Source organism: Carassius gibelio, chromosome B8 (assembly GCF_023724105.1).
Source record: "Carassius gibelio isolate Cgi1373 ecotype wild population from Czech Republic chromosome B8, carGib1.2-hapl.c, whole genome shotgun sequence".
NCBI lineage: Eukaryota > Metazoa > Chordata > Actinopteri > Cypriniformes > Cyprinidae > Carassius > Carassius gibelio.
This window is the reverse complement of record NC_068403.1, coordinates 5,057,331-5,071,332: the sequence shown is the minus strand read 5'-3', so window position 1 is coordinate 5,071,332 and position 14,002 is coordinate 5,057,331. Positions and strand designations below refer to the sequence as shown.

Genomic DNA, 14,002 nt, shown 5'->3' with positions numbered 1-14,002 from the left:
GAATCTATATAAAAAGAAGGCTGTTAAACTGCATTATTAAAAATGTAGACACAAAATATGAAGAAAAGCTCAATGAATCTCGAGTACTTACTAACGAGTGACCAAAGGGTCGGTAGAAGCACAGAAAGCTGTCTCATGTTGTCACAGATAAGAGGACTGAAGATCTTCATGCACTGACTCTAATTTCACACCTGTCAGCTTTGATTAAAAATATATTTCTCTGGAATAGTAACTCACAATCATCTGCACATTCATGAGGAACTGAAGCCTGTAGTAGCTTTTTCTCTCGGTGACAAAAAGTGACTTTAAAATACAAGCTTGACATATGTATTGCTAGTAATAAAATGATTATTTTTATTACAATTTTAATGCACTAAAGAGCCATAAAGAACTTTTTAAGTAAACAAACATGATTAAAAAACATTTTAAAATCAAGACTCATCAACAAGGTTGCCCCCTACTGGATGTAGACAGATGCATGATTATGAAATAAAAATTCAGAGCATAAGCATAAGTCTTTACCTGAAAAAAAAATGAAATGATTATATAACTATCATTCTGTAACATAAATAAGCTGTTCTAGATTAACAATTAATAACGATTAATGTTAGCACCATTTTACTGTTTCTACAGTTTTGAGTTGTACATACCACATACACCTAGGGTTGTTGGTGCTGGTCTTTTAGCACTATTTCCTTTATATTATACATATATATATTTATTTACTTATCCATGTAACATTTCCACTGGAAGTAAAGTTTCTTTAGATTATTGAAATGTTTATTGAAAAAAAGGTTCTTTTAAGAAATGGTCATTAAAAAGTTTACTGGAGAAACAAGAATGGTTATTTTATGACATTACTTTTATTTTTAAAATTATACTCTTATAAAGCATGAAGTTGATTATTTGTATCTTTAAGAATACAAATATCTCTTTAAGAACTACTGTTCTACACAGAAGAAAGCCCTGTCTAGACTCTGCCCCAGTAATAATAATGTAAGATGAATTCTCATTTATGTTTTTCAGAAGAAAATCAAAATAATTTTTTTTTCATTTTTCTACTTTCAATTTTAAAACTAAAAACAAATGAATGAATGAATGATACACATATTATGCAGTTCAGAATCAGTAGAGTGACTCGTGGATGACACATCCTTCATGTTATTCAGACTAGTGTGGTGTGGATTTCTTCTGGATTACTGTGATGTATTTATCAGCTGTTTGAACTCTCATTCTGACGGCACCCATTCACTGCACAGGATCCATTGATGAACATGTAATTTAATGCTAAATTCTCCAAAATTTTTCTAATGAAGAAACCTTCAGGACATAAAAGATGTAAATTAGTTTGGGTAAATATTATTAAATTATTACATTTTGTGTGAACTATTCCTTTAATGAGGTTACCATATGAGTTAATGTTAGATGTAATTCTTTTTTTTTTTCATTCCTATTTATTCGTTTATTTTATACATTCAAATAAGGACCCCTACATTTGGTCACCAATGAACACTTCTTCATTCACCCGCTTTAAACTGTGCGAGAATAACTTAACATTTAGACACCAGCGATTTAATTTCTGAGTAGTTTTTACTTTTCTTTTTGCAAACCTGAAGTGTGAAAAAGTATTCTTGAGTTTAGATTTTTGAACCGCATTCACATTGATGGATATATTTTTACAAAAATAAAAAGCCAAATTTCTGTGCTCCATTCACAAAACTCCCTGTATTTAGACTTTATTTCTAAATTTACTGCAGAATACATTGAAGAAGTCCGTCTCGGAAATTGTGCATAATCTAGCATTAAAATAAGTTTTAATATTGTTTTTTTTTTAATCGTATGAAAATGTATATGATCATAATGTACTTTTGTCTTAAACAGTTTACAAATATGGAATAATAGCCATCTCTGACAGGTGTTTTTGAGATGTGATGAATGTGGGATGTGCAGTCAGTGGTTTGAATCAACTTGAGTCACATGACAGAACAGCAGCAGGTGGCAGGATAGTCATCAGCGTTCACTTTCAACTCATTTCCATACACATAGTAAACATAGGACTTCTCTTTCCATGTGTAATTCACTCTTGTTATGGTAATGAGCTCAATCGTCTGCCTCTGAAACAAAAGAAAATTGATTTAAAGAACGACATTCAGGATTCATCAGTAACAAGTGATCATGATTACATATGCAATTGTCAATAAAATACAGTAGTTACCTGTTGAATTATGCGAGAATCCTTGGTATATTTCACCTGATGGTCTCTGATTAAACGTTCAGATGCTTGTGCAACAGAAACATCAGGGAAACCCATCACTGGATAGACCTGCAGTAAACATACAACCATACTGGACATATATCATCTTCAGCTGATTATTACTCTTTCTAACTATCTTCTGCACTCATCTGTTCTTACCATAATCTGGGCGTCTTTGAAAAGCTCCTTTCCTGAAACCTTCCCCAGCTTTTCTGGTCTCAGTCCACTCGAATCTTGCGCTGTGTAATCGTCCTTCTCAGTGTTCCTGAAACGGCCCAGAAAATAGCTTTCCGATTGAGACAGATGAGTTTGACAGAGTGTACAGGGTTAGGATATTATCAGTGAAATTATGATGATAATACCATTTAACTTTGAGGCTGATGAAGACGAGTAGCTGTCCCTTTCCATCACAGGTGTCACACTTGTGAAAGCCACTGCCGCTACATGAACTACATCTGAAAGATATCAGACAAATGCTCAGCTGCCCTCTACTGGATGCATGTTCAACTGTTTAAAGACTGCAGAATAGAACATGAGTGAAGGAAGGACGCAGAACCTGATTTTACCAAGTGAGACATGTTCCTGGGACAACATCGTTGTTGACCCTGGAACAACATTGTGATTATCCAATCAGATTTGAAGAACCAGTTTATAGATTTTGTGAAGTTTACGCTTAACATTGGTGCTTGTACATCAGTGTCATTCATCTATCATATCCTCTGATTTTAGGGATTACTCATGGTTAAGGTTAGGTTTAGGTGTAGGGATATGGTTAAGAATATATTTTTGGAGTAAAATGTTGTTCCAGGGTCAACAAAATATGTTGACCTAGGAACACATCGAACTTGGCAAAATCAGGACGTGCAGGAAGGACACCATGACAGTTGAGCTTAGAGACTGAATCATGTGTGTTTGAGAGACAAAGCCAAATCAACAGACAACACTTCTCTCTGTTGTGATGTGAAGTCTTTACTGGTCGCAAATACAACAACCGGTGAAGTCAGACACATGAAAAATCAAAGATTCATGAGAATCAAACAACTCACTAACAAAGGATTCATTCTCTTAGGAGTTTTTTTTAATACTTATAAATCATCAAAAATCAGTCACAAACAGCCAGAGTGAAAAAAGTCGTATGATTTTGACAGTAATTATAGTTAAGTGTTAAGAAAAAAATAAAATAAAAAAAAATAAATGGATGTGTTCCTTTCTCAAAACACCCTTTTGATCTCATTACTTCACATTTATGTCACATTTTATCTTGTATGCATTTTTCTGAGAAAATTACTATAGCAAACTACATAGCCTAGCATTCAAATGTCTTTGTGATAGTGAGATGATATTTTAAAATGATACAATTATTTTTAACTTTTTATATTATATTATTTTGATTTTTAAAGTGAAAAGGCTCAAAAATCGATTAAATCGATCAATTATTAACTTTAATCATATTTATATACATACATATATACACATTTACTTCATTGTTAGTTCATGTCAGCTCTGGTGCATTAAATAATATTAACAGACACATCTTTTAATTTGAATAATAATTTAGTCAATTAAGAAATTAACAATTTAACTAAGATTAAAACTATGCAAGTGATTTTTATTGCTAGTTCATGTTTAATAATGTTGTTTATAACTAATAATAACAAATGCAGCCTTTTTGTGAAGTGTTACCCAAAGATATATTTTGGTTAAGCCTTCATTTAGAAAACAACCTTTACCTGCTGTCAGGGGCGGATCTAGAAAAATATTGATCCGGTGGCGAGAAGGGGGCAGGAATTTTTGAGGGGTGGCAACATATGGTAGACGTATATATACTGAATTTAGTCAAAGTCATCACAGTTTGATGATAAATATATGTGCACACTACAAAAGAACACAGGCTATCATTTTCAAACTTAATCTCATGCAATCAATGTAGTGCATTTGAAACAGTTCATTTAAGGAATAAGTGACCATACCCCATAAGCACCACCACACTCACTAATGCATACAGTATGCATCGACATGTAATTAAGAGTATTATAAAAGGTTCAGTGTTACCAATGTCAATTTATTATAAGAAACACAAGATTTTAATAGTCAATGACATTTCCAGCTGGGGAGACTCAACTGATTTTCTACTGTTTAGTGTTAATCACTAATTAACAATCTGTCTAGTGTTAATCTGAAGCATAGGTTTTATTAGCTGACAATAATAATAAATAAATAAACATTATAGGCACAAATACAAATGTACTTTTAGAGATTGTTTTTGAAAAAGATGGTGTTATTGTTTTGGCAAGTTTAGATTAATACTTCTATGAAAACTTGTGTGATATTCCTTTAAAATAACGTTTTAGTTTATCTTTTCTAAAGTATATTTTACTGTGCAATTTCTTACATAATTTCTTTGAGTTAGACCAAACTTTTATTCTGGTGGGTTGTAGACAGAGTTTCTGTGTTTTTTTAACAAACTATTATTATTAGCTAATAGGCCTACTTGAAGTATAGCATACTCTACTGTGCAATAGTACTATATTTCTGTTTGAATTTCTTCAAAGCTATACCGAAATTTTATTTTGACAGGTTGTCATAAAGACATTGCCGTTTCTGTCAGTCTGTGTATACGATACAAATGAATGACGATAGTTTTATCAAATGAAATGGTGAAATCCTCTCATAGCGCGCTGACGTGCACATGTGTAGAATACATCCTGCATCAATATAGTGAAGAGCTGAAAACACCACGCGTGCTTCAGTGTGTGTGTGTGTGTGTGTGTGTGTTGTGCCCCCCTTCCTCAAATATGATGATGGAAAAAAATACTGTAGAGGTGAAAATAGAACTTTAATTAAATAAAAAACTAAATTAATAAATTGTATTTTTCCAAATCACAATTGTAGCTCTCGACATTAACATGTGGCTATAACTTTATTATGACTCTAATTTATTTTATAGTCTCAAGCATTCAGAAATCAGTTTTACTATGATAAAACCATGGTTTATTTTTGTAAGGGTTGTGATATGCACATTTTTTGTTGAAGAAATTATAAAGGCTGTGTCATCTATAGCATAAAGGTGGCCAAAAATGAAAGATTAAGTGAATATTTGAATTAATGTTTGGTCAGTAGCCTAAACAAGGATTTGATTGTCCTGTAAGTGTAACAGCAGCAATCACATGGCATTTGTAATAACATGTACATAAATTGTTTATTTTGTATGTGCTTACATTATGTATTTTAACAGTGTTATTATTGACCAATCATTATTGCCTCATTATTTTTATATAATGCATTTTAAGTGATTTTAAAGGCTATTGATGGCTTAGGTCTGTTTTTATAGCAACAACAACAACAAAAAAATATTACAGTATATTAATACTTTGTAAATTATTATTTGAAGTTACAAAACCATGGTTAATTTGCAGTTACCATGGCTACAAGAACAATGATTTGTGGTGTTATTGTTAAAACCATGGGTAATTTTCGTAAGGAAACCTAAAAAAAAAAAAAAACTTTCACAGGAATGTGCCTGAAGATGATAAACGGGCCTCGTTTTTACCTAAATGATTTATACTTTATTTTAATATATATATATATATATATATATATATATATATATATATATATATATATATATATATATATATATATATATATATATATATATATATATATATATATATATATTAAAAATGTATTAGGTGTGCATTGTAGCTGACACCTAAATGAACACATTACAATAGTTTTATGACTGCAAGTCTTTCTCCTCAAATGCGCGATTCAATCCCTTATTTTTTACAGTCTATGATCTTTACACACCAGAATCGTGCCTGACGCGGCGCTGGCGCACTGCTGCTGCTGTAGGTGACATAGAGGGAGGCCGCTGACAGACCAGGGTCTAGTCTTCAGGACAACAATATCTATAGCTACTTCATGTTGAGCATAAATATAAAGCCTACTGATAAAGGACACCGTCAACAGTATTGACGGCAAAATAGACTATGTTTGACAGGTGCAATATTTGAAAATCGAAAATTATTAATTTATTTTTTAAATTACCTACATTTATATCTGAATATATGTCAGAGTTCGGAGCGGGTTCGCGAATAATTTGAGTCAGTTCGGGAGTTCGGAGCGGGATCGCGAATCATGAGTCAGTTTGGGGATCGCGAATCATTTGAATCAGTTCGGGAGTTCGGAGCGGGATCTCGAATCATTTGAGTCAGTTTGGGGATCGCGAATCATTTGAATCAATTCGGGAGTTCGTATCGGGATCGCGAATCATTTGAGTCAGTTTGGGAGTTCGGAGCGGGATCGCGAATCATTTGAGTCAGTTTGGGGATCGCGAATCATTTGAATCAGTTCGGGAGTTCGTAGCGGGATCGCGAATCATTTGAGTCAGTTATGGGGATCGCGAATCATTTGAGACAGTTTGGGAGTTCAAAGCGGGATCGCGAATCATTTGAGTCAGTTCGGGAGTTCGTAGCGGGTTCACGAATCATTTGAGTCAGTTCGGGAGTTCAAAGCGGGTTCGCGAATCATCTGAGTCAGTTTGGGGATCGCAAATCATTTGAATCAGTTCGGGAGTTCGGAGCGGCATCACGAATCACGAAAGATTCTCGCTTGTAAATTTTCAAATTGGCCATAACCTTTAATTCGTTGCTGCTAACTGGGGTGGCAGCAGGGGTGGAAAGGCATTTGCTATGCCACCCCGGTAGATCCGCCCCTGCATGCTGTAGTACATGCTGTAGGAATATATCTGTTAATATAATCTGAAAAAAAAAAAACCTAATGCATGCCTTATGTTCCTGGAGATTCTAAATCTACTGCTCATTTATTGCTCTGCAGTTTTGGACAGGTATTTTGATCAGCTAATTAATTAAAAGTTGTGAGAAAATATCCATTGTTTTTAATGTTTGGAAAATATTAGCTAAATGAGGTTTCTATCATTTTATCAGATGTTTGAAAAATGTTAATAAAAGTTTCCACATGGAGAATGGCAGACTTACTCTTCCTGTCCTCTATAGTCACATTTATCGCAGGACTCATTATCAGGACGTTGACGAGAACCGTTACATTCAGAGCACACTTTCTGCATTAAGACAGACATAAAAGGGTCATTTTACATATGATAATATAACCTCATCTAATCAAAACACAATAATATGTTACTTACACTTCCAGTTCCAGTGCAGGAAGAACAGGAGTTTTTTCCCATTCCACTGCATGGGTTACATTTCTAGGATACAACCAGAAACCATTTAGACTATATAACATACATGACTTTTATTTTTTTTTTTACTAAAAGTCTTCAAGACGTTCTTAAAATTAAGTGCTACCAAAAGCTTCATAGTTAAATATGATTATGTGATCATTAAGGGGGTCATATGATTCTATTTCAAGTTTTCCTTTCTCTTTGGAGTGTAACAAGCTCTTGGTGCTTAAAGAAGATCTGTAAAGTTGCAAAGAGTAAAGTCTTGAATCCAAAGAGATATTATTTCAACATGTCTAAGTCACGATGTGAGTAGATTTGCATAATGCGCTCAAATGTTCATGCAAAGAAAGAAGGGGTAACTATTATTCTTAATGTTGCCACCGGCGCCATGTTGTGGAGACGCTGTTTTGTTGTGAAAATGTTTTGTTTATTTGGCCTTCCAGAAGAGGACACAATAAGAAATCAATGGTTAAGTTGTGTTTACAACACTTTTCCAGGCTCCAGGTAATGGGTTTTATTGTTTTTGTCTGGTCGCGTCGATGTTCCAACCGGGACATGCATCACAGTATAGTAAAGGGCTTGAGACATTCAGCCAATCACAACGCACTGGACAGCTGGCCAATCAAAGCACACCTCGCTTTACAGACCAATGAGCTTTGTAAAAAAATTACCCATTTCAGAAAGGTGGGGCATGGAGGAGAAACAATAATGTACAGTCTGTGGAAATAATGTGTTTTTTAAACCTTAAACCGCATAAACACATTTCACTACACCAAATACACCAAATAATGTTCTTTTTAGCAACATCATATGACCCCTTTAAAAAAATGTTCAATTCCAGTATTTGCTGCAGGCTCTGTTGTTTGTGTCTGATTAAACCTTGACTGAGGAAGTGTAAGGCACTCTAATGGTCTCCATGTGGTCAGTAAAGTAGGATGGAGGTTGAGCTGCCATCTCCCATGGTCCTGGAGGATGCTGAATACTGGCATCAACATGCTGCCCTGAGCGAGAGTTGAGATTACATGTGAAAATCAGATGAGAACCTAACAAATAGTTGGAATCTGACTCTAAATATGTAAATCATGTATTTATGGCAGTTTTCTACTGATTGAGGGACTTCTTCACTTCACAAATGGTTGTCGAAAGCAGAAATTCATCATATTTTGAAAAAGTGTGATGTGTTCGATCAACATTTTGGACTATTTTGGAATTGGCACACCATAATTAGTAAGAACCAAGTATTGGATTTAATTCAGCAAATATATCGCAGCCTAAACATGCATCTCTTTATTGACTATACCTGTGTAAGGCTCCTGACTCCATTCAGTAGATCTTGACTCTGTGAATGTCTCCAAACGATACTGAGAACAAAAACAACAAAAAGACAGACCTCATGAATACATCTATCAACACTTGGCTCTATAAAGCCAAAACAACTCCATAATTATGCATATTTACTTGTACATTTCTGCTCCACATGCTCAAAATGTATTAAAATATCATCAAGCTCATGATGAAAATTACGTCTCACCCTGTAGGTACCAAAGGACTCCATGTTAGTTATGACCCCTTCTCTGACCGGGGCAGAACTATAGCAGCACTTGCTGGAGACGTACTCTTCAAAAGCTTGATGTGCTCTTCCTTCTGAGATGGAAGGAATGTTGTTGCTAACAGGAAGATATTGATATACTGATGACATGCAGACATGTTAAATAACACATTATATGAAAAAACAACAGGAGTCAGTTTGAAAAATCACAAAGACTGTGCATTTATCTTTGAAAAATAATTTAATTCATATTCAGTAATATTATCAATTTACCTAAATACCTTACATATAAGTCTACCTCATTTCATATACGATGATCATGAATATGCAAATTAGTTCCCATCTCCACTCAATCACAAAAGTTCTGACTATCAGCTCCACTTTCACTCAGTTAAATGAAGTAAAAAATACTTCCCAATATTAGCAATATTGGATAAATTCAGAAATATATATTTGAACCAGAAACCGATTCCGATGAAGCAGAAGAAAAGCCAAGTTTTTGATTTCAATTATACTGGGTCGTCTACAAGTAGATGTATCAGGAAATGCATTTTACTGATTGCTCTCTACAAGTCAGAAGCAATAACTGATGTCACTTGCCTTTGGCTTGACTATCAGAAACACCCGACAGACATGTAAACAGTGTTTAAAACTTGATTTACACTAATTGACAATTGTTTCCTGAAGCAAACTGTATTGTATACAGCTATATAAATAAATGTGACTTGACAGAAGAAAAACATACTGCCACTCTGGACTGCTGGAAGCGTGTTCTGGCACAGGCGTCAGCACAGAGGGAATTGGAGGAGGAAGATAGGCACCTGTTACAAGAACATTCACAAGAGACCTCTGTTTATAACTCCAGCAACCCGTCCAGCATCCAAATTCTAAAACCTAGAAGCTATACCTCTGCAACAATTAAAGGTAACACATCAACTGTTTAGTACTCTTAAAGGGATCATATGATGCGATTTCAAGTTTTCCTTTCTCTTTGGAGTGTTACAAGCTCTTGGTGCATGAAGAATATCTGCAAAATAACCAAGACTAAAGTCTCAAAACCACAGAAATGTTCTTTATCAAAGTTAAGACATTCTTAATAAGACTAGTCCACACACCCCTAAAATGCCTCGTTTAAACATGCCTCACATGTCTGCCTCACTGAGCATCTGTGGGAAAATTTGCATAATTCCACCCAAATGTTCAAGCAAAGAAAGATGGCATAACCTTTTATTCTCAATGTTGCCACCGTCACCATGTTGTGGAGTCAATGTTTCATTGTGAAAGTGAAAATACTTTTTGGCTTTCCAAAAGAGGACACAATAAGAAATCAGAGATGAAGTTGTATTTACGACACTGTTCCAGAACAGTTTAACTCAAATATCCAGATGCACACAATCAGAGCACACCTCGCTTTTCAGACTGATGGTCTTTGTAAAAAACAATGCGTTTCAGAAAGGAGGAATATAGAGGAGAAACATAATATTGTTTTTTGAATGTTAAACCACATAAACATTTTATTACAACAAATATGCAAAATAATGTTCTTTTTAGCAACATCTTATGACCCCCTTAATACTCTTTCCTTAATTTTCTTCTGTTTCCAACAAAATGGGTTACATGTACTTGGATCCCTATAAGTGAGACACTGCAATTCATATAATTTTTAATTGTATATTTAATAACTTAATGAAACAGTAAATACACTACCATTCACAAAAATTGAGGTCGGTAAGATTTTTTTAAAGAAATTAATACATTTAGCAATGATGCATTAAAGTGTCAAGACATTTATAAACAACATTTCTATTTCAAATAAATACTGTTCTTCTGAACTTTGAGAAAATTCAGCTTTTATGTAACAGGAAAAACAATACATTTTAAAATATAATAATAATATTTCACAGTATTGCTGTTTTTATTTTAGATCAAATAATGGCAGACTTGGGGGACATAACTCCTTAGTCTTTTTTTTCAGATAAAAAATAAAAAAATAATAATAATAAAAATCACAGACCCCAAACGTTTGAATGTTGTTATATGGTAGAGGCCCTATTAATTATTGCAATAAAAATGAAATAATGCGATGTAATAAATAATTTAATAATACATCATTCTAAAAAATTGTATTATAGTTTTTTTGCTTCTTACCACCTCCACCTGCCGCAATTCCCTCATATCCTGGGATGCTGTCAAACATGCTTACTAATAAATAATAACAAGAAATTAATGTGGTTTTGTATTTGCTTATCATCATCATATATATTTTGTAACTTATTTTCAGCCAAGCAATATCAAACAATGATAAAATTAAATTTACTTTATTTAAACATTTTTTTTACCTTCTCTTATTAAATTAGATCTGCAATGGCTAAAAAAGTACATTCAGAAATAGGATACTTTTTGCATACGCTGTAATAGTATTGATTATATACCAAATAATTTACTCATTTACATTATTAAAATTTTTTATATACAGTATGTACTATATATTATAAGCCAAATGTTTTCTTTTCTCAAAAATCTTTCTTTTCAGCATAGAAGTAATCAGAGACTTACTTTCTTGTATCTCAAGAGTTGCAGCTCAACTCAGAAGAAACAGATGAAGATTAAATATCTATAAAGAAGCTCACGTCTGACACTTGTAACTTATGATCGGAGGAGAGAGATATTTCCGAGATCATGGTAAAGAAGATCACAGGTTTGTGGTTTAACACCCACCTCCATTCGAACAAAAGTTCGAACCAATGGGCTCTTCAGTGAAATATTTAAAAGACTGTTGCAGAGATAAAGCACTACATAAATAACAACTCTAAAAATTAAAATGAATGAAAACTAGTGTCAAACTGATCACCAAAATGGTAACAAAACAATATTTACAGTAGAATCCACAACTATACCTATCCAAGAATCAGTCAGAATACATGCCGCATTAAAATGGACCAATAATACAAAAATTTAACACAGTTTGAACACGGTTATGAGGCCACAGTGTGTGAAAACAACCAGTGATGGTTAACATACACCCAATCATTTTTTAATAATCCCAATAAATCATAAACAGTCTCTCTGAGCATGCAATTCCAGATTTTTCCCTATGTTGACATCATTGTAGGAAGAAAGTCAGCCGTCTTAACCATCAGTGGCTTGTGTTCTGCAAACACACACAAGCTTCATCACTGTGTCTGTCATGCGACTCTGTTCACCTTTCAGGCTTGAACTGATTTGAGAGAGGCGGGGCACAGAGGACCTACAATAATCTATAGTATTTGAAAAATAATATGTTTTTTGAACATTAAAGCATGTCAACATATTCTGTTACACCAAATGCACAAAATAATGATGTTTAAAAAAGAATCATGTGACCCCTTTAAGGCTAATGATGCTAAAGCTACCATTGTCTCTGCCTGAGATTTTAAATAAATTAATGATCAGTCAGCTATTTCATGAATGTAGGCAGGACAGTTAAAAAATATGAGCTTAATAAAATTCTTATCATTGAGCTCTTGTAAAAAGGGGCACAATAGGTGACCTTTATTGATAAAAGGAAAGAAGCCATTTATATGAACTCAGATATGAAACCACATCCACAGCTTTTTTTCTAAATTGTTAAGGGACCCTGGATGGATCACACACTTTATCTAATAAATCATCTATCAGTAGTCTGAGTTTGGTTTAATCATATTCTAACACTTTTTTACTGTTACTTGTTATGTGAAACTGTGAAAGCTCAGACAGTAAAAATCTGTTTTTGTACTGTCAAACTGTATTGCAACGTTTTCAAGCAAAAGTGTGTTTGTATTTTATGAAGTAATATATGGTTAAATTTGAACTTTTGTAAAATTTATCATAGACATTCTTTGCTTTACTAAAGAGTGTTCTTTAAGCTGTCTAAATGGTTCATCGGTATGCTTGAGTTATTTTGATGTGTGCTAAAAGAACAACAGGAAGTGAAATGTGTGAAATATCTGTGTTGTTGAGAGGTGTTTTCACACAGATTTGCAGTAAATACTTGCAGCATCTAGGGGACATAGTTAGAAACCTTAAATGGATACATTTGTTGAATATGCATTATGATTGGTTGGGATAACAGCATCCTGGTTTGATTGGGATATAAATATTCAAGGTGTGCCTTCTTTTCGCACACTCTGCTGCCATCTTTGATTGACTGTATGACCATTTTCTTGCCAAAAAATACATTTTCAAACAACTTTTGTCTCATACAGTACTTTCAGTAAAATAAAAAATTGGCACGAAAGAAAACAATAAATGAGAACTGAATTTTTTTAACTTCTCAAAATATCATTAAAAACACTATTTAATGATCAATTAGCTATTTCATTAATGTTGGCAGGTCAAATAAAAAAATATGAACCTGATAAAATCCTCATTGTTGAGCTGAATGTCTTTAATATGTATAAATTAAAGCGGTCATATGATGTTTTTTAAAAGATCATTATTTTGTGTATTTGGTGTAACAGAATATGTTGACATGCATTAATGTTTAAAGAACGGAATATTTTTCCAAAACTATACATTATTGTAGGTCCTCTATCCCCTGCCTCTCTCAAACATTTAATTTTCTACAAAGTCCCTCCTTCTGACAGGCACAGTCTGCTCTTATTGGCCAACTCACCCAGTGTATTGTGATTGGATTGTATGGCCCATTTCAGGTATTTCTATTCGTGTATTACTTTCTTTGTTGTGTGTGTGTGTGTGTGTGTATGACAGAGAGAGAGTGACAGCAGCGTCAGCTGTCTTAACCGTCCGTGGCTTGTATATATATATATATATATATATATTGGCTGCCCTGATTTCTAAATATTGGCATCGGCCAGAGAAAAACCCATCGGTCTAACACAAAGCCACCGGCCTGTGACCGCACTACAGTGAATCTAGGTACCACAGCCTGTGGGTAATCAGCTGATCCACATTCTGTCATCGACATGATGTACAGTACCAGGAATCTTGATTCATGTGACCAGGTCAATTTATT

The 14,002-nt window shown here is 33.8% G+C and overlaps 1 protein-coding gene across 2 annotated transcripts; it reads right to left on the bottom strand.

Annotated features, from left to right (window-relative positions):
* Positions 1-466: 466 nt before the first annotated feature.
* On the bottom strand, positions 467-13,901 carry LOC127963977 (protein SSUH2 homolog). Of its 2 annotated transcripts, XM_052564090.1 has the most exons (12): positions 11,566-13,901; positions 11,158-11,207; positions 9,755-9,830; positions 8,992-9,127; positions 8,761-8,821; positions 8,340-8,461; positions 7,422-7,484; positions 7,255-7,337; positions 2,617-2,709; positions 2,414-2,519; positions 2,216-2,323; positions 467-2,114 (listed from the first exon to the last, which is right to left on the bottom strand). In XM_052564090.1, exons 2-12 carry the CDS (start codon positions 11,204-11,206, stop codon positions 1,974-1,976), a joined length of 1,038 nt encoding a protein of 345 aa, XP_052420050.1. In that variant the 5' UTR covers position 11,207; positions 11,566-13,901; the 3' UTR covers positions 467-1,973. The 2 variants fall into 2 exon arrangements, with proteins under 2 accessions (XP_052420050.1, XP_052420049.1); XM_052564089.1 differs by having other exon boundaries at positions 11,158-13,901.
* Between the last annotated feature and the right edge of the window lie 101 nt (positions 13,902-14,002).

What these genes read in the sequence shown, in the direction of transcription:
- LOC127963977 (XM_052564089.1), bottom strand. Translation starts at nt 11,266, where the DNA reads ATGATGATGATAAGCAAATACAAAACCACATTAATTTCTTGTTATTAT. An exon ending in TCCAGCAGTCCAGAGTGGCA is followed by an intron (nt 9,128 to 9,754) that starts GTATGTTTTTCT and finishes TCTTCCTGTTAG; the next exon opens with CAACAACATTCCTTCCATCT. An exon ending in CTTACACTTCCTCAGTCAAG is followed by an intron (nt 7,485 to 8,339) that starts GTTTAATCAGAC and finishes GTTGTATCCTAG; the next exon opens with AAATGTAACCCATGCAGTGG.